Genomic DNA, 23,194 nt, shown 5'->3' with positions numbered 1-23,194 from the left:
AAAAACCAGAAATGGGGGAGATGAAAAACATGATGAATGAGATAAGGAAAAAGCTGGATCCCTAAAATAACAGAGCTGATATTATGGAGGACAGAATTAGCAATTTAGAGGATGGAAATATAGAAATGCTTCAGGTGGAGGAGGAGAGAGAACGAAAACTAAAAAGAAATGAAGAAATTCTTAGAAAAATATCTGACTCGATTAGGAAATGTAGCATAAGGATTACAGGTATTCCAGAGGGAGAACAGCGGGAAAGAGGAGCAAAGAACTTGTTCCAAGAAATAATAGCTGAGGACTTCCCAAACCTGGGGAAAGCACTGGAATCACAAGTAAAAGAAGCTAATATGACTCCTAATTACATCAATGTAAAACGACCTTCCTCAAGGCATATAGTAGTAAAACTGGCAAATGTCAATGACAAAGAAAAAAATGTTAAGGACAGCAAGGCAGAAGAAAATAACCTACAGAGGAATCCTTATCAGGCTTCCACTGGATTTCTCAGCAGAAACCTTAGAGGCTAGGAGAGGGCAGAATGATATATTCAAAATTCAGAAAGACAAAATCTTTCAGCCAAGAATAGTCTATCCAGTGAAAACATCCTTCAGATATGATGGAGAAATAAAAACTTTCCCAGATAAACAAAACCTGAGGGAGTTCATCACCACAAGACCGTCTCCCCTACAAGAAATTATCAAGAAGTCTTTTACTCCTGCAAAAAAAAAAAGACAACATGTTTACAAAGCTGTGAGCAAGGAGATAAATAGGCAGACAAAATCAGAAAATTGCAGCTGTCTATCAGAACAGGTTAGCAAAGAGTTAATTACAACATTAAAGATCATAGAAAGGAAAACATCAAAAATAACTATAATCATTTCATTTAAACCACAAACTCACAATACAAGATGGAATAAGTTATGACAACAATAACTTAGGGAAGAGGAAAAGGATGGAACCTCCTTAGACTAAGGAAATAAGAGGCTATCAGAAAATGGACTATCATATCTACAAGACCTTTTATACAAACCTCAGAGTAATGACTAAACAAAACATCAGAGCAAAGCCATGAATGATAAATAAAGAGAAAAGAGAAAATCATAGAGAATCAACAAACTGCATTGGCAGTCTGAAATACGAGGTATGAGAAACAAGGGAAATACAGAACAACTGGAAAACAAGTGACAAAATAGCAGCATTAAGCCTTCATATATCAATAATCACTCTAAATGTAAATAGATTGAATTCCCCAGTCAAAAGACACAGAGTCGCAGGATGGATTAAAAAATAAGACCCAAGAATATGCTGCCTCCAGGAAACACATCTCAGCTCTAAAGACAAACATAGGCTCAGGGTGAAGGAATGGGAGACAATACTTCAAGCTAATTGCAGACAAAAGAAAGCAGGTATTGCCATACTTATATCAGACAAAATAGATTTCAAGATAAAAAAGACAAGAGACAAAGAGGAGCCATATATAATGATAAAAGGGACTCTCCACCAAGAGGACATAATATTTATAAATATATATGCATCCAACACGCGAGCACCAAAGCACATATAGCAACTATTAATTGACCTAAAAGGAGACATTAACAACAACAACATAATGGTAGGGGACCTTAACATCCCACTTACATTAATGGATAGACCATCGAGACAGAAAGTCAACAAGGAAATAGTGGAATTAAATGAAACATTTCACTAGATGGACTTAATAGATATATGGAGAACATTCCACCCAAAAACAGCAGAATACACATTTGTCTCAAGGGCACATGGATTATTCTCCAAGATAGACCATATATTGGGAAATAAGGCAAGCCTCAATAAATTTAAGAAGATTGACATCATATCAAGCACCTTTTCTGACCACAATGCTGTGAAACCGGAAATCAACTGCAAGAAAAAAGCTAGGAAAGTGACAAATATGAAGAGACTAAACAACACCGTAGTGAACAACAATGATCATTGAAGAAATTAAATAGAAATCAAAAAATATCTGGAGACAAATGAAAATGCAAATGTACCATACCAATTCATACAGGATGTAGCAAATGTGGTCATAAGAGGGAAATCATAGCAGTGCAGGCCCACCTTAACGAACAAAAAATATCTCAAATAAGCCTCTCAAACCTCACCTGACAGAATTAGAAAAAGAAAAACAAAGAGAGCCCAAAGTCGTAGAATGAGGGAAATAACAAAAATTAGAGCAGAAATAAATGAAATCGAAACCAAAAAAGCAGTAGAAATGACTCATGAAACTAAGAGCTAGTTCTTTAAGAAGATGAACAAAATTGACAAACCCTTAGCCAGACTCACTAAGAAAAAAAGAGAGAAGGCTCAAATAAATAAAATTGGAAATGAAAGAGGAGAAATTGCAATGGATACTAAAACAAATACAAAGGACTATAAGAGAATACTTTGAAAAACTATATGCCCACAAATTGGATAACCTAGAAGAAGTGGATAAATTCTTAGACTCATACAACCTCCCAAAACTGAATCAAAAAGAAATAGAGAATCTGAATAGACCAATCACAAGTAAATAGATTGAAACAGTCATCCGAAATCGCCCCAAATATAAAAGTCCAGGACCAGATGGCTACTCTGGAGACTTCTATCACACATTCAAAGAGGATTTAATACCTATCCTTCTCAAACTCTTCCAAAAAGTTGAAGAAGATGGAACACTTCCTAGCACATTTTACGAGGCCAACATCACCTTGATCCCAAAACCCAACAGGGACAACACAAAGAAGGAAAATTATATGCCAATAATGTTGATGAACATACATGGAAACATCCTCAACAAAATATCAGCAAACTGAATACAGCAATACATTAAAAGGATCAGGGCAGACAATGTCAAGAGGGTGGCATAGGCAGAATCGGAATTCACCTCCTCTGACAGACACAACAAATTTAGAACTACTTCTGGAACAATTAACCCTGAGAGAGAACTGAAAACTAGATAAAAAGAACCCGCACAACAAGGGATGGTGCTGACTGAGGTGGAAGAGCCAGAAATTCCTTTCCAGAGAGGAAAAAAAAGCCGCCTTCAAGCCATGGTGCTTCACGGCCAGCTGGCAGAACTCCTAAGGTACGAAGCCTTCCCTGGAGGAGTGGAGGATCTGACTGAGGGAGAATTACCACACTAATCAGCTTTTGGACTCAGCACAACCAAGACAAGTGTCATAATATCTAGCTTTCCTGGATATTAACTACATCAGGGAATACCCCCAGAAAAGCTATTGGACATAAGGGGGAAAAAAGCCTGCTCTTAAAGGGCCCATGCACAAATTCATCCATTACAGAAAGCAACCTAAAATCTCTAGAAGGAAAGGTGCACAGTTCTTTGATAGGCTCTGGGTGCATCTCAGTGAGAGGTGAGACCTCCCAAGAAACTGAGATATTGGTAGTAGCCTTTATTGTGACCTAGTACAAGCATGCTAACACAGACACTAGTAGACACCTTTGGAGTTCTTCCCCTGGCCTGTTAGCCCAGGGTCTGCCCCACCCAATAGATGACCAATTTAATCCAGCTCAGCCATGGTGGCAGTCCACCCTAAGGACTGGCAGCCCCCAACAACAATCCCTCAGGCAACATGTGACCCCACATAGGTGAGGTGCCTGGAACCTCTGCTGCTGGGTGAGTGGGTCAGGCTCTGCAGGGCAGAGCCTGTGTGAGGAGCAGGCCTCTGTTGGTGGAGTGTGTGGGATCTCTGCAGTGGAGTGATTGGGTCCACTTCAGTGGGTCAGGGCATGTGCACAGGGTAGGACTGTGTTGATGGTGTGTGTGGCCCTGTTGGTGGTGGGTCTTGTCAGCTGCAGAAGACTTGTGCTTCTCAAACAGCCACATAGGGGATCATCCCCACCTTCCAAAGCCTGAAACAATTCAGTGCTCCTATGCCTAGGGCCAGCCCCATTCAGCTGCAATGCTGAGAGTGCTAACAACAGCCTTGCAGGACAGAGGCTTACAGCAATTGTAAGCCCCTGAGCCTCACAACCAGCCACGCTTGGGGCCTACTCACTTAACAGAAAAACTGCAACAGGAATGTGCTATGAGACCTTGCAGCCAACTGTGCTGTGGCTCCCTATGCCAAATAAAGTGACTAAAGGGTCCATAGCAGCCACACACAGCGGAGCATTACAACTAGCTATCCAGGGGGACAGCCTAGCCTCCACATACACCTGCAACAAGAGCAACCCTGCCACAACAGAAGGACACATGTAGTCTTCACAGGGAACACTCCTAGAACATTTGGAACTAGTGACGAGAGGAAAGCACACTGCTGGTCCTCATAAGGCATCTTGATTTTTTTAAGATTGGCCTTGAGCAAATATTTGTTGCCAATCCTCCTCTTTTTTTTTCTCCCCAAAGCCCCAGTCATAGTTGTAAATCCGAGTTGTAACTCATTCTAATTCTTCTATGTGGGATGCCTCCACAACTTGGCTTGTTGAGCAGTGCATAGATAAGAACCTGGGATCAGAACCAGCAAACACTGGGCCACTGAAGTGGAGCACACAAACTTAACCACTTGGCCACAGTGCTGGCCCCTAAGGCATCTTTTACATAAGGCCTCTCCAACATCAGGAGATATAACTGACCTACCTACTGTGTAGATATAAGCACAGAGAAAGAGGCACATGAGGAGACAAAGGAATATGTTCCAAGTAAGGGAACAGGACAAAACCCCAGAAAAAGGATTAAATGAAACAGAGATAAACAATCTACCTTAGAAAACGTACAAGCTAAAAGTCGTTAGGATGCTCGCTGATCTTGGGAGAAGAATGGATGGACTCAGTGAGAATTTCAACAAAGAATCAGAAAATATAAAAAAGAAGCAATCAGAAATGATGAATACAATACTGGAAATGAAAATTTCACTAGAAGGAATCAATAGCAGAGTAGATAATACAGAAGAACAGATCAGTAGCTGGATGAAAGACTAGAGGATATCACCCAAGCTGTACAGATAAAAGAAAAAAAGAATTAAAAATAACAAAGACAGTCTAAGGTACCTCTAGGACACATCAAGCACACTAACATTCGCATTATAGGTGTCCCAGGAGAAGAGCTAGACAAATGGGAGAGCGTATATGTGAAAAATTAATAGCTGACAACTTTCCAAACCTAAGGAAGGAAACAGACATCCAGGTACAGGAAGCACAGAGTGCACCAAGCAAGGTAAACCCAAAGAGGCACACATCAAGTCACATCATAATTGAAGTGTCAAGAATTAAAGATAAAGAGAAAAGCCACAAGAGAAAGGCAACAAGTTACATACAAAAGAAATCCCATAAGGCTACCAGCTGACTTCTCAGCAGAAACCTTACAGGCTAGAGGGGAGTGGCATGATATATTTACAGTACTGAAAGGAAAAAACCTACAGCCAAAAATATTCTACCTGGAGGGTCAGCCCCATGGCTGAGTGGTTGAGTTCACGCACTCCACTTCAGTGGCCCGGGGTTTCACTGGTTCGGACCCTGGGTGCAGATGTGGCACCACTTGTCTGGCCATGCTGGGGCAGAGTCCTGCATGTCACAACTAGAGGGACCCACAGCTGGAGATGAACAGCTATGTACCTGGGGGGTTTGGGAGAGAGAGGAAAAATAAAACTTTTTTTAAAAAAAGAATATTCTACCTGGTAAGGTTATCATTCAGGATGGAAGGAGATATAAAGAGTTTTCCAGACAAGCAAAGACTAAGAGTTTATCATCAAGAAAACAGCCTTACAAGAAATGCTAAACAAATTTAAGTGGGAAAGAGAAGATCACAAATAGGAATAAGAAAATTATCAAAAAGATAAGCAATAAAATCACTAGTAAAGGCAAAAATAAAGTAAAGGTACCAGACCAACCACCTATGAAGACAATATAAGGTCAAAAGACAAAAGTACTAAAATTATCTATTTCCATGATAAGATGGTAATGGATACACAAACACAAAAACAGAGGTTAGATATGATATCAAAAACATAAAATGTAGGAGGAGGGGAGTAAAAGAGTAGAGCTTTTAGAAAAACATCAAACTAAAGAAACCATCAAATTAACATAGACTGCTATATACATAGGTTATTATATATGAATGTCATGGTAATCGCAAACCAGACACCTGTAATAAATATACAAAAAATTAAGAGAAAGGAACCCAAACATACTACTAAAGAAAGCAATCAAATCACAAGAGAAGAGAGGAAAAGAAGAAGAAAGGAACAGAAAAGAACTACTAAAATACCCAGAAAAACAGTGACAAAATGACAATAAGTGCATTCTTATCAATAGCTACTTTAAGTATCAATGGACTAAATGCCCCAATCAAAAGGCATAGGGTGGCCAGGTGGATAAAAAAAAGACCCATATATATGCTATTCACAAGAGACACACTTCAGACCTAAAGACTCACAAACTGAAAGTGAAGGGATGGAAAATGATACTTCATGCAAATGGCAATGAAAAGAAAGCTGGGATGGCAATACTTATATCAGACAAAATAGACTTTAAAACAAAAGCTGTAACAAGAGACAAAGAAGGGCAGTACATACTGATACAGGGAACAATACAATAAGAGGATATAACAGTTGAAAATATCTATGCACCCAACACAGGAGCACCTAAATATATAAAGCGATTATTAACAGACATGAAAGGAGCAACAGACAGCAGCACAATAATCGCAGGGGACTTTAACACTCCATTTACACCAATGGATAGATCATCCAAACATAAGATCAATAAGGAAACACTGGCCTTAAATGACACATTAGACCAAATGGACTTAGTAGATATATACAGAAAATTCCATCCAAAAATAGCAGAATAAACGTTCTTTTCAAACGCACGTGGAGCATTCTCCAGGATAGCCCACATATCAGGCCACAAAACAAGTCTCAATAAATTTAAGAAGATTTAATTAATACCAAGCACCTTTTCTGACCACAACAGTATGAAATCAGAAATGAATTACAGGAAGAAAATCGGAAAAAGCCACAAATATGTGGAGATTAAACAAAATGCTACTGAACAATGATTGGGTCAATGAAACAATCAAAGAAGAAATCAAAAAATAAGTGGAGGCAAATGAAAATGAAAATACAACATGCTCAAATTTATGGAATACAGCAAAAGCAATTATAAGAGGGAAGTTTATGGCAATACAGGCCTACCTTGACAAACAAGAAAAATCTCAAATAAGCAATCCAACAGTGCACCTAAAGGAACTGGAAAAAGATGAACAAACAAAGCCCAAAATCAGTAGAAGAAAAAATATAATAAAAATCAGAACAGAAATAAATGAAACAGAGACTTAAAAAACAATAGGAAAAAAATCAATAAACCAAGAGCTCATTCTTTGAAAGGATAAACAAAATTGACAAAAGTTTAGCTAGCTGTACCAAGAAAAAAAAGAGAGAGAAGCCTTGAACCAACACAATCATAAATGACAGAGGAGAAATTACAACAGACACCTCAGAAATACAAAAGATTATAAAAGAATACTATGAAAAGCTATATGCCAACAAATTGGATAATCTAGAAGAAATGGATGAATTCTTAGACTCATACAACCTTCCAAAACTGAATCAAGAAGAAATAGAGAATTTGGATAGACCAATAACCAGTAAGAAGATGAAAACTGTAATCAAAAACCTCCCAAAAAATAAAAGTCCAGGGGCTGGTCCCACGGTTGAGTGGTTAAGTTCACACACTCTGCTGCAGCGGCCCAGGGTTTCGCTGGTTCTGATCCTGGGCGTGGACATGGCACTGCTCGTCAGGCCACGTTGAGGCGGCATCCCATATACCACAACTAGAGGGACCCACAACTAAAATGTACAACTGTGTATTGGGGGGATTTGGAGAGAAAAAGCAGAAGAAAAAAAAAAGGGAAGGTTGGCAACAGTTGTTAGCTCAAGTGCCAATCTTTAAAAATAAATAAATAAATAAGTAAATAAATAAATAAATAAAGTCCAGGACCAGACAGCCTCCCTGGTGAATTCTACTGAACACTGAAAGAAGACTTGATACCTATCCATCTCAAACTCTTCCAAAAAATTGCAGAGGAAGGGAAGCTTCCTAACTCATTCTATGAGACCAACATTACCCCAATACCAAAAACAGACAAGGACAACACGCAAAAAGAAAATTACAGGCTCACATCACTGATGAACATTGATGCAAAAATCCTCAACAAAATACTAGCAAATCGAATACAACAATCCATTAAAAAGATCATACGCCATGATCAAGTGGGATTTATTCCAGGGATGCAAGATTGTTCAATATCCGCAAATCAATCAATGTGATACACCACATTAACAAAATGAAGAATAAAAATCACACGATCATCTCTATAGATGCAGAGAAAGCATTTGACAAGATACAGCATCCATTTATGATAAAAACTCTGAACACAATGGGTATAGAAGGAAAGTACCTCAACATAATAAAGGCCATACATGACAAACTTCCAGCTAATATCATCCTCAATGGAGAAAAACTGAAAGCTATCCCTGTAAGAATAGGAACCAGACAAGGATGTCCATCATCATCACTCTTATTTAATATAGTACTGGAAGTCTCAGCCGGAGCAATCAGGCAAGAAAAAGAAATAAAAGGGATCCAAATTGGAAAGGAAGAAATGAAACTGTCACTGTTTGCAGATGACATGATTTTATATATAGAAAACTTTAAAGAACACACCAAAATCTTTTAGAAATAATAAATGAATACAGTAAAGTTGCAGGATACAAAATCGACATACAAATAATCAGTCGTGTTCTATACACTAACAATGAAGTAGCAGAAAGAGAAATTAAGAATACAATACCATTTACAATTGCAACAAAAAGAATAAAATACCTAGGAATAAACTTAACCAAAGAGGTGAAAGATCTGTACACTGAACACTATAAAACATTGTTGGAAGGAATAGAAGACACAAAAAAATGGAAAGCTATTCTGTACTTTTGGATTGGAAGAAAAATCATAGTTAAAATGTCACACTTCCTGAAACAATCTACAGATCCAATGCAATCCCTATCAAAGTTCCAGTGACACATTTCACAGAAATAGAACAAAGAATCCTAAAATCTATATGGAACAAACAAAAGACCCTGAATAGCCCAAGGAATCCTGAGAAAAAAGAACAAAGCTGGAGGTATCATACTCCCTGACTTCAAAATATACTACAAAGCTACAGTAATCAAAACAACATAGTACTGGTACAAAAACATACACAGATCAAGTAGACAGAATCAAGAGCCCAGAAATAAACCCACACATCTATGGACAGCTAATTTTCCACAAGGGAGCCAAGAACATACAATGGAGAAAGGAAAGTCTCTTCGATAAATGGTGTTGAGAGACTTGGACAGTACATGCAAAAGAATGAATGTAGACCACTATCGTACACCATACACAAAAATTAACTCAAAATGGAGTAAAGACTTGAAGGTGATACCTGAAATCATGAAACTTCTAGAAGAAAACATAGGCAGTATGCTCTTTGACATCGATCCTAGCAGCATGTTTTCAAGTACCACGTCTGACTGGGCAAGGGAAACAACAGAAAAAATAAACAAATGGGACTACATGAAACTAAAATCTTCTGCACAGAAAAGGAAACTATCAACAAAACAAAAAGACAACCTAACAATTGGGAGAAGGTATTTGCAAACCATATAGCTGATTAGGGGTTAATATCCAAACTACATAAAAAACTCACACATCTCAGCAACAACAACAACAAAAAACCCAATTAAAAAATGGGCAAAAGAAAAAATATGGGCAAAAGATCTGAACAGACATTTCTCCAAAGAAAATATACAGATGGCCAACAGGCACACGAAAAGATGTTCAATATCACTAATTATCACGGAAATGCAAATCAAAACTACGATGAGGTATCACTTCACACCTGTCAGAATGGCCATAATTAACAAGACAATAAATAACTAGTGTTGAAAAGGATGTGGAGAAAAAGGAACTCTCATACACTGTTGGTGGGAGTGCAACTGGTGCAGCCACTATGGAAAACAATATGGAGATTCCTCAAAAAATTTAGGATAGAACTACCAAATGATCCAGCTATTCCACTGCTGGGTATTTATCCAAAGAACATGAAAACATGAATGTGTAAAGATATATTCACCCTATGTTCACTGCAGCATTGTTCACAATAACAAAGACTTGGAAGCAACCTAGATGCTCATCAAGGGACAAATGGATAAAGAAGATATGATATAGGTACATGATGGAACACTACTCAGCCATAAAAATGGATGAAATCTTGCCATTTGTGACAACATGGACAGACTTGAGGGTATTATGCTAAGTGAAATAAGTCAGAGGGAGAAAGTCAAATACCATATGATCTACTCATAAACAGAAGATAAAAACATAAACAAACAAACACACAGAGACAGAGATTGGATTGGTATATACCAGAGGGGAAGGGAGGAGGAAGGAGGGTAAAAGCAGTAATTATGCACATGTGTACGGTGATGGGTTGTAATGGATCTTTGGGTGGTGAATATGATGTAATCTACACAGAAATCAAAATATAATGATGTGCACCCTAAATTTATATAATGTTATAAACCAATGTTACTGCAATAAAAATTTTTTTTAAATGATCATACACCATGATCCCTGGGATTTATACTGAGGATGCAGAGATGGTTCAACATCCACAAATCAATCAATGTGATACACTACACTAACAAAGTGAGGAATGAAAACCACCTGATCATCTCAATACATGCAGAGAAAGCATTTGACAAGATCCAACAGCCATTTATGGTAAAAACTCTCAATAAAATGGGCATAGAAGGAAAGTACCTCAACATAATAAAGGCCATATATGACAAACCCACAGCCAACATCGTACTCAAAGGGGAAAAACTGAAAGCCATCCCTCTGAGAAGAGGAACAAGACAAGGGTGTCCACTCTTGCCATGCTTATTCAATATAGTACTGGAGGTTTGGGCCAAAGGAATCAGGTAAGAAAAAGAAATAAAAGGTATCCAAATAAGCAATGAAGAAGTGAAATGCTCACTGATTGCAGATGACGTGATTTTATATAGAGAAAATCCTAAAGAATCCAGCAGAAAACTATTAGAAATAATCAACAACTACAGCAAAGTGGCAGGGTACAAGATCAACTTACACTAGTCAGTTGCATTTCTATACTCTAAGAATGAAGTAACAGAAAGAGAATTCAAGTCTACAATCCCATTTACAATTGCAACAAAAAGAATAAAATACCTAGGAGTAAATTTAACAAACGTAGAGAAAGACCTATACACTGAAAACTATAAGACATTATTGAAAGAAATCAATGATGACATAAAGAAATGGAAAGATATTCCATGCACATGGAATGGAAGAATACACATAGTTAAGATGTCCATACTACCTAAAGCAAACTACAGATTCAATGCAATCCCAACCAGAATCCCAATGACATTCTTCACAGAAATAGAACAAAGAATCCTAAAATTCATATGGGGCAACAAAACACCCCAAATAGCCAAAGCAATCCTGAGAAAAAAGAAGAAATCTGGACACATCACAAACCCTGACTTCAAAATGTACTACAAAGCTATAGTGATCAAAACAGCATGGCACTGGTACAAAAACAGACACGCAGATCAATGGAACAGAATTGAAAGCCCAGAAATAAAACCACACTGTATGGACAGTTAATCTTCAACAAAGGAGCCAAGAACATACAAGAGAAAAAGGAAAGTCTCTTCAATAAATGGTGTTGGGGAAACCGGACAGCCACATGCAAAAGAATGAAACTAGGCCATTATCTTGCACCATACACAAAAATTACCTTAAAATGGATTAAAGACTTGAATGTAAGACCTGAAACCATAAAATTCCTAGAAGAAAATATAGGCAGTACACTCTTTGGCGTTGGTCTTAGCAGCATCTTTTCAAAAACTACGTCTACTAAGGCAAGGGAAACAAAAGAAAAAATTAGTAAATGGGACTACATCAGACTAAAAAGCTTCTGCAAGACGAAGGAAACCAGGAACAAAATGAAAAGACAACTGACAAACTGGGAGAAAATATTTGCAAATCATATATCCCACAGGGGGTTAATCTCCAAAATATATAAACAACTCATGCAACTCAACAACAAAAAAACAAACAACCCAATCAAGAAATGGGCAGAGGACATGAACAGACATTTTTCCAAAGAAGATACACAGATGGCCAACAGACACGTGAAAACACGTTCAACATCACTAATTATCAGGGAAATGTAAATCAAAACTACAATGAGATATCTCCTTACACCAGTCAGAATGGCTACAATTACCAGGACAAAAAATAACAAATGTTGGAGAGGATGTGGAGAAAAGGAAACCCTCATACACTGCTGGTGGAAATGCAAACTGTTGCAGCCACTATGAAAAACAGAATGGAGATTTCTCAAAAAATTAAAAATATGCAAAAAAGTTAAAAATAGAAATACCATACCATCCAACTGTCCCACTACTGGATATTTATCCCAAGAATTTAAAATCAACAATCCAAGGAGTTCACTGCAGCATTACTCAGAATAGCCAAGACGTGGAAGCAACCCAAGTGGCTTCTACGGATGAATGGATAAAGAAGATGTGATATATGTATATATATATATATACTACTCAGCCACAAAAAAAGGACAAAATTGTCCCATTGGCAACAACATGGATGGACCTCGAGGGCATGATGTTAAGCGAAATTAGCCAGACAGAGAAAGACAAATATTGGATGATTTCATTCATATGTGGAAGATAAACACATGGATAAAAAGAACAGATTAGTGGTTACCAGAGGGTAAGGGAGCTGGGGAGGTGGGCAAAAAGGGTAAAGGCACACATATGTATGGAGATGGATGCAAATGAGACTGCTGGTGGAGAGCACAATGAAGTCTATACAGAAATTGATAAATAATAATGTACACCTGAAATTACACAATGTTATAAACCACTATGAGCTCAATAAAATAATTTAAACAAAAATAAATAAATAAAAATAGATACTCAGGAGGCTGGTTAGATATACAAAGTGCCTTTGTTGAGTCCCTTTACTTGTCATGGCAACGTAATTATTTTCAAAGTTTCTGTAAGAACTAGTCCTCTTTCCTAATTGCATAAATCAAATGTTATCCATGACTGAAATGTCACTCTTAAAAATAAATTTCATTTAATTAGCTATGACCAGCCCACAACTATGGAACAAGAACTATACTTTAAAAGTGGAAAAACACTAAAATGTCCTCCCAGAAAAATGGTAGCTGGCCCCTGGCTTCAGGAACATTGGACAGCTTGGGGCTCTCAGAGAAAAGGGAAGCTCCCACGTTTGTAGTGACTGTAAGCAAAACCTGGAGGAGAAAGGACACTTGACCTTGACCTTGGAACCAACAAAAAAATATTTCTGGAATTTGGGAAGCATCTAAATGACTCTCCAGGCAGAATTTAATTCTCTAGTCTTAGTGCCTTCAGCTCTAGATTTCTTGGCCATGAAACAAGGAGGTCTTTGGGTATTTTTTATGAACACCTCTTCTTGTTTTACATAAATCCAACAGCCCAAATAGAACCTGGCACGCACAAGACGACAGCCGAGGTCCTCCAGCCACACAAGATTGCCATCCCTGACCTGGTCACTGGGAGATTCATTTGGAAATCCTTGCCTAATGGAGGAAACAGGTGTAAACAAACAATATCAATGTGTGTAAAAATATAGCTGGTAATTGTGACTGTGTTTGTCTTCTAAAAATTAAGGTATACTTATGCTAATTTCCTAATTATTCCTAATTTCTACTTCCTATAAGAAATGTGAAAAGGCAACACATTCAATTAATGATATTGGCAAAACAAAACAAAAAAACCACAGCCAAAATGGAACTTCAAATATTATGTCAGTCAAAAAGAGATACTGAAAAAGAATTTAGTGAAAACTTAGTCTGGGACTTTTTATGTATAATAAATTGCTAGCTGCTTCTGGGGAATAATTGATGTGCTTGATAAAATCTGCTAGATTTTAATCAGATTAAGATTTCTTCCAGATAGTTACCAAGATGACCTAGCCAACTGTCAATCAGAGGTCTAATTGTCTTGAATAAGACATTTATTTGAACTTTCTTTCTTTCATTCTTTTTTCTTTCATTTCCTTCCTCCTCCCGTCTCTCTCCCTCTCTCTCTCTCTCCCCCTCCTCCATCTCTCTTCCTATTAATGTTTTAATCAAGAGAGAAATCTTTGAATTGGACTGCTTAGAGTCCTCTGTACTTGCAGCAAGTTTGAAACAAAACTTTCATGCATGCTTGTGGTCAATTTGTACAAAAAGTTGTATTGTTGTATTGTCTACAATTTTTAGACACCACAATCTCCTGGTTTTCCTCCTTTATTTGCTACTCTCAGTCTCCTTTGCTGGCGCTCCCTCCTCTTCTGACCTCTAAATATTACATCACCCCGTGCTCTTCTCCATCTCCACTTCACTTCCCAGATGATCTCATTCGGTCATAGCTTAACTACAATCCACGTGTTTTTAACGCCCAGATCAATATCTCCAGCCCTGATGTCTCGCCTGGACTCCAGATCACATTTCCACCTGCTCAGACTACATCTGCACTTGGTGTCTAACAGGTATCTCACATTTAACTTTTCCAGATCAATCCCTGGATTCCTTCCCCCCAAAACCTGCTCCTCCTAACTGACCCACTGCCTCTCCTGCACTTGACCCTTAATAGACTCTGCTCCTAACAGTAGCCAGTGCTCCTTTTAAAACTTAGATCATGACCTCTGCTCAGAACCCTCCAATTGCTTCCCTACTCACTCAGAATGAAGGCCAAAGTCCTTACCATGGTGTTCAAGGCCCTTTTTCATCTGGGGCCACTAACTTCCTGACCTGATTTCCTAACACTCAACCCCTTGCTCACTCCATGCCAGCCAGGCACACTGGCCTCCTTGCTGTTCCTCAGACACTCCTGGTATATTCTAGTCCTGGGTTCTTCAAACTTGCTGTTCTCTCCTTGGAATTCTCTGCCACAAATATTCATAGAGTTTGCTCCCTCACTTCACTGAGCTCTTTATTCAAGTAGTGCCTTCTGCCATTATCCAGATGCTTGCATCTCCAATTTTATCCTTAGAATAGATTCCTAACAGTTGGATTTTGGGTCAATGGATATGAATATTTAAAACATCTTTTGCATAATTAGCAAGATACTTTCCAGAAAGTTTGTACATGTTTATAATACTATTATGAACATACCCATATTATAATACTAACGCTATACTTAAATATTAACATAAAATAAGATCTCCACTTTTACAGATGACAAATGATACCTTGATCTTTTCATTTATGTCTCCTTAAATTACTTATGGAAGACAGTCCGATTTAGGTTTTTCACTGATAACTGGCTTCTGTGAGAGGAAAGGATTCTAGGAGTGCCAATGGGAAGACCCAACCACAAGGCAGGTGAGAGATGATAGTGATTTGAACTCGGGATACAGCATGGCAGAAGAGAGAAGTGGGAGACTTGCCTACGGAGGTCATGGTGGGGCACGAGAGGGAGGGAGGAATCCCATATGCCCCTCCTCAGGTCCAGGTTTGATGGGCTCGGGGGAAGAGAAAGCTGGATGTGGTGGGGAGGATCTAGGGAGGAGCAGGGCTGGGGTGGGGAGGATGGAGGGAGGAGCAGGGTTGGGGTGGGGAGGACTGAGGGATCAGCAGAACCTAGATAAGTATTCAGAGGGTGAGAAGAAAGACTGTTGGGCATCTCTCACTCCAGGTGGCCTTTTCTTCCCTGGACCTCAGTTTCCCTGTTTATAAAGTGGGTATGTCACTGACTTGTCCTGAGGAACTCAAGGGTGGGTTTAGAAGCATTTAACTGTTTAATTGTTTTTCCAAATTGTCTTTTTTCTCTTTTGCTATGTTAAGGAGATGCAATTACCACCCTGAACCAGACCAAACCTCACCACAAGAGCTACGCCTATGACCTTTGCCTTATTTTTAATGCTAAGATCTCTCCAGGAGGAGCTTAGGCCTTATTCCTGCAGTGTGTGTGGAAGCATGTTTTCCAGCTGAGCCTGTGCAAGCGAATACCCACCTCTCCCTTTTGATTATTCATTCTGCATCCGAAATAAAAAGTCCCTGCTTCCCTTTGTTCAGGGACGCCATGACTTTGGAAATGATTCCACATGGTCTCCTATTTGCTGCAAATACATCTTACTTTGTGAGACAACTACTTCTGGTGGACAGTCTGATTTAACTTGCCAGGAGGCAAATCCACTTTGGTTTCGGTAACAGGCACAGGAGGTGGACCAAAGGGTTCCTTTGAGATAGACCAGTTTTGCCCCCTAGTACTCAGTGTTGTGACCTCAGCAGTGAAGGAGAAGCCTCATGCCCTCCATGAGGAATCTGGGAGCAGTCACAGATGTGCCATATTCCAGCCCAGCACCCACCTAGCAACTTCTCCTCCAGCACCTGTGCAGGCAGGAGATGAGTTCCTCTGGCAGGTCTCATAGTGCATCCCATCAGCAGGGCCTGGCAACCAGCCTTCTCTTGGATCCCTGGAAGTGCCTGCTAATTGCATTCCTCCCTGACACTCTGCTAATTGCATTCCTCCTGATGGCTCTTCCTTCTGACCCTGCTGGAATTATTGAGGCAGCTCATTCACTTGAGGACCTGGACTCCAGTCCACCACCTGGCTAACCCTGAGGCTGCCAGCCTCAATGGGCCCCACATGATGCCTTCATACAGACGAGAAAGACACAGCCCTTCCTGGTGGCATCAACCTCTCACCAGAACCCGTCTAGTGTCCAGCTGAATATGAAGTAAATTTTAGCCCCTGTCGTCCATCAGCCAGCTGCCCTTGTGCAGTGAACAACCTGTACAGCTATACTCAACAGACTTGTTTCTGAAAATGATGGAGAGAAATAGGAGACTGGGTTAGGGGCTGAAAATGTAAGAGAAAGAGGATGTGTTTTCCTGGGCAACTAGATGAAGAAAGTGTGAGCAACTGACATGAAATTTCAAAAAGGGAAGTTTGCAAGTAAAGGAAGTGCAGAGTAGGGATGACACCAGCGCCAACTCCTTGGGTGATGGGACTGGGGAAAGGAGTGTCCTCCCTGGAAGAGTTGGAAGGGAACTACATGGACAAACGAAGAAACTTTGTAGAAGATAAAGATTGTAGAGAGTTAGAAGTCATCTACCCAGGCTGGGTAAAAACCTGGGGGAAGGTGGTTGACCAGACAAAGGATTGCTTATCAAGGTGCCAAAATGTTTGTGGGGACCAGTCCTTTAATTCGTGGTCTGCATGTCTTTTGTCTGTGGTGTTTTTACCTTCAAATTTATGAAGAGACTTTTTTTAGAAGAAAAAATATTTCCTTGAGAAAACCCCAAAAAATTGCTTATGGAATTAAATATTTTTATACACCTATAGGTCATTTTATTGTAGTTGTTTTGTGAATTGCCCTTTTACATCCTTTGCTTGCTCACATTTCAATGGGGAAGTTTTGGGGTATTTTTCCCTTTTTTTGATGTGGTAAATATACATAACCACGTAAAAAACAAAACAAAACAAACATAAAAATTTACCATTTCTAAGCATACAGTGCATTAAGTGCATCCACATTGTTGTGCAACAATCACTACTATCCATTCTAGAACTTTTTCATCACCTCAGAGAGAAACTCTGTACCCATTAAACAATGACTCCTCACTCCCCCTCCCCCTAGCCCCTGGTAACCACTGTTCTACTTTCTGTCTCCATGAATGTGACTATTTTAGGTACTGCATATGAGTGGAATCATACAATATCTGTCCTTTTGAGTCTATCTTATTCCACTTAGCATAAGGTCCTCAAGGTTCATCCTTGGCCTTTAGCAGTCTTGGAAGTTGGTATGTTGTAGCCTATATCAGAATTTCCTTCCTTTTCAAGGCTGAATAGTATTTCATTGCATGTAAACACCACATTGTGTTTATCCACTCATCTGTTGTTTTCACCTTTTGGCTATTCTGAATAATGCTGCTGTAGGGGAGGAAGACATTTCCTCTACCCTCTCTGGGTTCGTCTGGCCAGAGAACAAATTAAATTTACATAAGACAGAATAACAGGAGAAAATTAAACAAAGCTTTATAACATGTATACATGGGAGAGGCTCAGGCAAGCTGAGCAACTTACCAAAATGGCTGAAGCCACCACCTTAAATATCATATCCAGCTAAAGACAAAGGAGGATGTTGGGGGTGGGGGGAGTCAGTTACAGGAGGTTACCAGAAACAGGAATACGATTATTATGCAGATTTAAGTCCTTGCATTCTGTATTGATAGGAGTTTCTAGAGATAAGGTCATCCCCCTTCTTCCTGGTAGAGAGAGGGAGGGACCTTTACATGCGGAGATTTCCTTTACAATGTAAATGTCTCCTAACAAAGGGCAAGCAAGTTCCACTCCTTAGAGCCTCCTTTTATTAAAAGTAACCAGCCCCAAATAATCCTCATGCCAAAGAGACATACCTTGGGGTGGCCAATGCCGGTCCCCCACACTGCTATGAACATGGGTGTACAAATATCTATTCAAGTCCCTGCTTTCAATTCTTTGGAGTATAAATCCAGAAGTGGAATTTCTGGATCATATGGTAATTCTATGTTTAATTTTTTGAGGAATTGCTGTACTGTTTTCCACAGCAGCTGCACCATTTTACATTCTCATCAACAATGTGCAAGGGTTCCAATGTCTCTATGTCCTTGCTAACACTTTTTGTTTTCCTCTGTTGTTTTTTTATAACATCCATCCTAATGGGCATGAAGCAGTATCTCATTGCACTTTTGATGGAAGTATTGGGTTTTTCTTTCTAACCTACAGGAGCTCTTTTCTCTCAAAATTTCAGCTGTGTTTATTGCAAATATGTTCCCAGTTTCTTGTTTGCTTTTTAATTTTGTGTGCAATTTTTAATGTAAAGTTTTTGTTGTTTTTTAACCAAATCTATTGATCATTTCCTTAGCATCCTCTTACCTTACTTCTAAGTCTTTCCCTCTCCTACTGTCTGACAAATGTTTACCTATACTTCTTGTTTTCTTTGTTATTTAACTCTTTAATCTATCTGAAATTAAAATAGCGGTAAGATATAAGGTAAAGGTCTAATCGTGTGTTTCCCTCACATTGCTATAATAAATTGTCCCAGCATCACTTATCAAATAAGCTTTCCTTTCCCTCTTACCATGGGTACTCAGTTCTTGATATATACTAAGATCTGTGGGTGGTACTGTGAGGTGCCTCCCAGACTCCTTCCAGGAACGAAGAACTTATCCCCCAGCTGCTGGAAGACAGCCTCAGCTTTGGGGATTGCCTCCTCTAAGGAAACTTGCCCCACCCAAGGCTCCACCTCCTTTCAGGAACAGTTTGTTTGCATCCCAAGAGTAGTCAACATGAGCGTTTAAAGGCACAGCCACTTTGCCCCAATGCAGGACAATTCTGAAGGGCCATCTCAGCCCCCATGTGACCTTCAGGTTGGCCGAGGCTTTTGTTGGGCCCTTACCGCAGACCGACTTCTCCCTCTACTCAGTCCTGCTTCCTTCTCTTCTACTCCCTTCCACAGACGTTGAGCCCCAAATCATTCCCTAGTAAACGTTCTACATGACAATCTCTAGAATGTTTGTGGAATTTTTGTTTCATTAATTTATTGAATTTAGCACCATGTATTTCCATTTTTGTAGTTTTAGAATTCAGAGGGCTTTTTGCGTTCTTAGTTATCATCATCTGAATCCCTAAAGTCATGATGTTATGTAGGAAACAAAAATATCATAACACAAAACTATTCGCTAATGAATAAGAAATCAGGCCCCACTCAAACAACACCTTTCATTCAAAAGTAGCATCTTTGTTTCCACCTCAACTGCAATGTAAAACAATGCCAAGTGCAGGTACAATGAAAACTTATTGCAAAGTGAAATTTAAAATCTTGCAAAACAATCAGAATGTGATGATGTTTATAGAAGTCATATTTAAATCACCATTTAAATCACCCAAAAAGCCATCAACCAACGAGGAGCTAGTCTAAAACAGCTAAAAATTGAAGAAGGGACAACATGGTAGGCTCTTCAAAAAAGAATGGCCTATGGCTTCCCTGGTAAATTCTACCAAACATTAAAGGATGAACACTAATCCTTCTCAAAGTCTTCCAAGAAATAGAAGAAGAAGGAACACTTTCTAATTCATTCTATGAGGCCAATATTACCATGATACCAAAGCCAGATGAAGACATCACACATGTACACAAAAACTGCAGACCAAGATCCTTTATGAATATAGATGTAAAAAATCTCAACAAAATACTAGAAAACTGAATCCAGTGCATATTAAAAGGATCACACACCATGACCAAGCAAGATTTATCCCAGGAATGCACAAGGGGTTCAACATATAAAAATTCGTCAATGTACTACACCATATTAACAGAGTGAAGGGAAAAAACAGCACGATCATCTCAATGCAGAATAAGCACTTGGCAAAATCCAACCCTTTTTCATGATTAAAACACTCACAGACCATACTAGGCATTTATGAAAACCCCACAGTTAACATCATATTTAACGGTGAAAGACTGAAAGCTTTCTCTATAACATCAGGAACAAGATAAGTGTGCCCGCTTTTGCCACTTCTGTTTAACATTGTGCTGCAAGTTCTAGCCAGAGCAGTTAGGCAAGGAAAAGAAATAAAAGCATCCACATTAGAAAGGAAGAAGTAAAAGGATTTCCATTTGCAGATGACACGATCTTGTCTACAGAAAACCCTAACAAATACACACACACAAACAATTAGAGTTAATAAACGAGCTCAGCAAAGTAGCAAAGATATTCATAATAGCCAAAAAAATGGAAACAACCCAAATGTCTATTAACTAATGAATAAATAAAACAAAATATGATATATCCATATGACAGAATACTATTCAGCCATGAGAAGGAATGAAGTACTGATACATACTATGACGTGGATAAACCTTGAAAACGTGCTAAATGAAAGAAGTCAGATGCTAAAGGCCACATATCATGTGATTCTATTTAGATGAAATGTCTAGAATAGACAAATCTGTAGAGACAGAAAGAAGATTAATGGTTGCCAGGGTATGGGAGGAAGGAGGAATTGGGAAGTATGAGGCTTCTTTTTGGGATGATGGAAATATTCTGCAATCAGATTAACGGTGATAGTTGCATGATATTATGAATATCCTATAACCAGTGAATCATCCAATTTAAAATTACTAAAATGGTGAATTTTATGTTACATGAATTTTATCTCAATAAGAAATTTCTTAAAAGAGAGAGAATGGCTCTAAATAGCAAATGATTGAGGAACCCTGGGGAAAATCAATGAAACTCATGTTTCTGTTTTATATTTTGATTTTTCAAAAATGACCCTTACAATGAGAAAGCCAAAACGGAAATGATAGGTGTCCTATCACGTTATCATACAATTTTGTGAGGAAAATTAAGCCAAAAAAATGAAGTGAAGGAAGCTTTGTTCTTCTTGGTTCTAAAAATCAGTGTCTGAGAGATAGCAGTCCAAAATTAGCAAGAGAACAATCTGATTGGCTGGTTCAGCTTGTCCTCTTTTGCCACACCTGAGCTATAAATGGGCTGGCCTTGAGTCAGGGCATTACCCTGGACTAGTCATGGGTCACCCTGTACAGAAGATAGCCACTTAGGGACTTTGGGGGGGTGGCCAGAAGTACCCCATCAGAGCCAAAGCCCTTGCTCTCACCAACGCCTTGCCATTCCTCCCACCATCCTCATCCATCCTGAGAATTAGCCAGTCTCCCCTTGGTCCCCCAGCGCCTACTACCCAGCTGCGGAAGCAGTGAGTGTCAGCCCAGCCACCTTCCCTTCCTGACTCCTTCCTGCTCTTCAACTCCCCTCTCTTGCCTCCCCCACCCCCTAATTCTGTCCTGAAGAAGTTTCAGAGAACATCCTCAGTGCCCTGTTATCTGCTCTGGGGAAGTCTAAAGTTCAGGGCTGTGAGCAATTAAGCTCAAAGCCTCTCATCAGCCAGAGATGAATGACCCAGGGAGCGCTCGGTGAAAATGGTTTGAGGAAGCTGAGTCAGCCTGTGTCTTAGTCAGGGGTATGAGGTGATTGACCCTTTGGGTGTCAGTGACCTTGCTTCTTTGTTGTGCCTTTACCTCCATCTTAGCAGGTAATAGGACCCCTGAGACTCCTGGTTCACTGCATTGTCCTGTTCCCAGAAGTGCACTTTGGGAGGAGGGCGAAAGAGGGAGAGGATTCTGCTTGACCCCTGGGAGATATTTTGAGGTACTTTGGGACAGGAGTAGGGAGTCCTCTTGGCACCACATCAGTAACTGCTTCCTCTGATCGTGTCTACTCACCAGCCCAGCAGGGGCAGGAGCCTCCTCTGCCTTCCTAGAATTGACTCTCTTGAGTCATGGGCCCTTTCCTTACTATCAAAAATCTTCACCCGAACCTCAGCAGAGGCCCTAACCCAGGTCCCTCTGCCTCTCTCCACACCTCCAGAGTTTCCTTTCTAACCTGGTGTCATAACCTCTCTGAAACTCAGTTTCCTTATCTGCAAAGTGGGACTAAAGATAGTATTCTATAAGAGTAATTGTAAGGTTTAAACGAGATAAGGAACATGTTGCATTTCCTACAGCACCTGGTGCACCATAAATGCTTAACAGACATTAGCTGCTGCTGTTTCTGTGATTTTTATTATTTTATCAGTCATGCAACCAATTCACAGGAGTACTGAGTATGAGTCAGGCCCTGTGCCAGGAACCTAGGGTCACTGTGTTTGGCCTCAAATAGGTTTAAATCTATTTGGAGAGAGAAGAGAAATCACCAATCAATAAAATAGTTCATAAGCACATAATTTGGCACAGCTTTTCAAAATCTGTCAAAATGCTCAGAAATCTCACTCAGCAACTCTGCCTCTTAAATACAGCCTCCTTCCCACTCACTGCATCTTTGGCTGCTGTTTGGCTGGATAAGCCTGTCATCAAGATGTGGTGGGCTAGGCTTTGGGAAACCCAGACGGACCTCAGCTGGCTTTTCCAGCTAGTCCTCCCCTCCACATGCCAGGCCAACAGTACCAACACAGTCAAGGCCTCAGCCCTGACTCTCCCGTCTCCAGCGGACCAGAGCCTGAGCTCCAGACAGGTTCCAGGGTGAGGGGTTGCTGACCAG

At 39.6% G+C, this 23,194-nt stretch overlaps 1 protein-coding gene across 2 annotated transcripts in view; it reads right to left on the bottom strand.

Moving 5' to 3' along the window:
• PCYT1A (phosphate cytidylyltransferase 1A, choline) overlaps positions 1–23,194 on the bottom strand; it is an 87,816-nt gene that overhangs the window by 4,753 nt on the left and 59,869 nt on the right. Inside the window, exon 9 of one of the 2 annotated variants that reach the window (XR_011429174.1) lies at positions 5,406–5,583. Coding sequence is in view for 1 of the 2 variants with exons in the window: in XM_070243531.1 (XP_070099632.1) it covers positions 5,470–5,583 (114 nt within the window). In the remaining variant the exon portion in view is untranslated. Of the gene's footprint in view, positions 1–5,405; positions 5,584–23,194 lie in introns of those variants that run through there. The other variant, XM_070243531.1, reaches the window with a different exon arrangement.

Source organism: Equus caballus, chromosome 19 (genome assembly GCF_041296265.1).
Source record: "Equus caballus isolate H_3958 breed thoroughbred chromosome 19, TB-T2T, whole genome shotgun sequence".
Taxonomy (NCBI): domain Eukaryota; kingdom Metazoa; phylum Chordata; class Mammalia; order Perissodactyla; family Equidae; genus Equus; species Equus caballus.
This window is presented reverse-complemented; position numbering and strand designations above follow the sequence as displayed.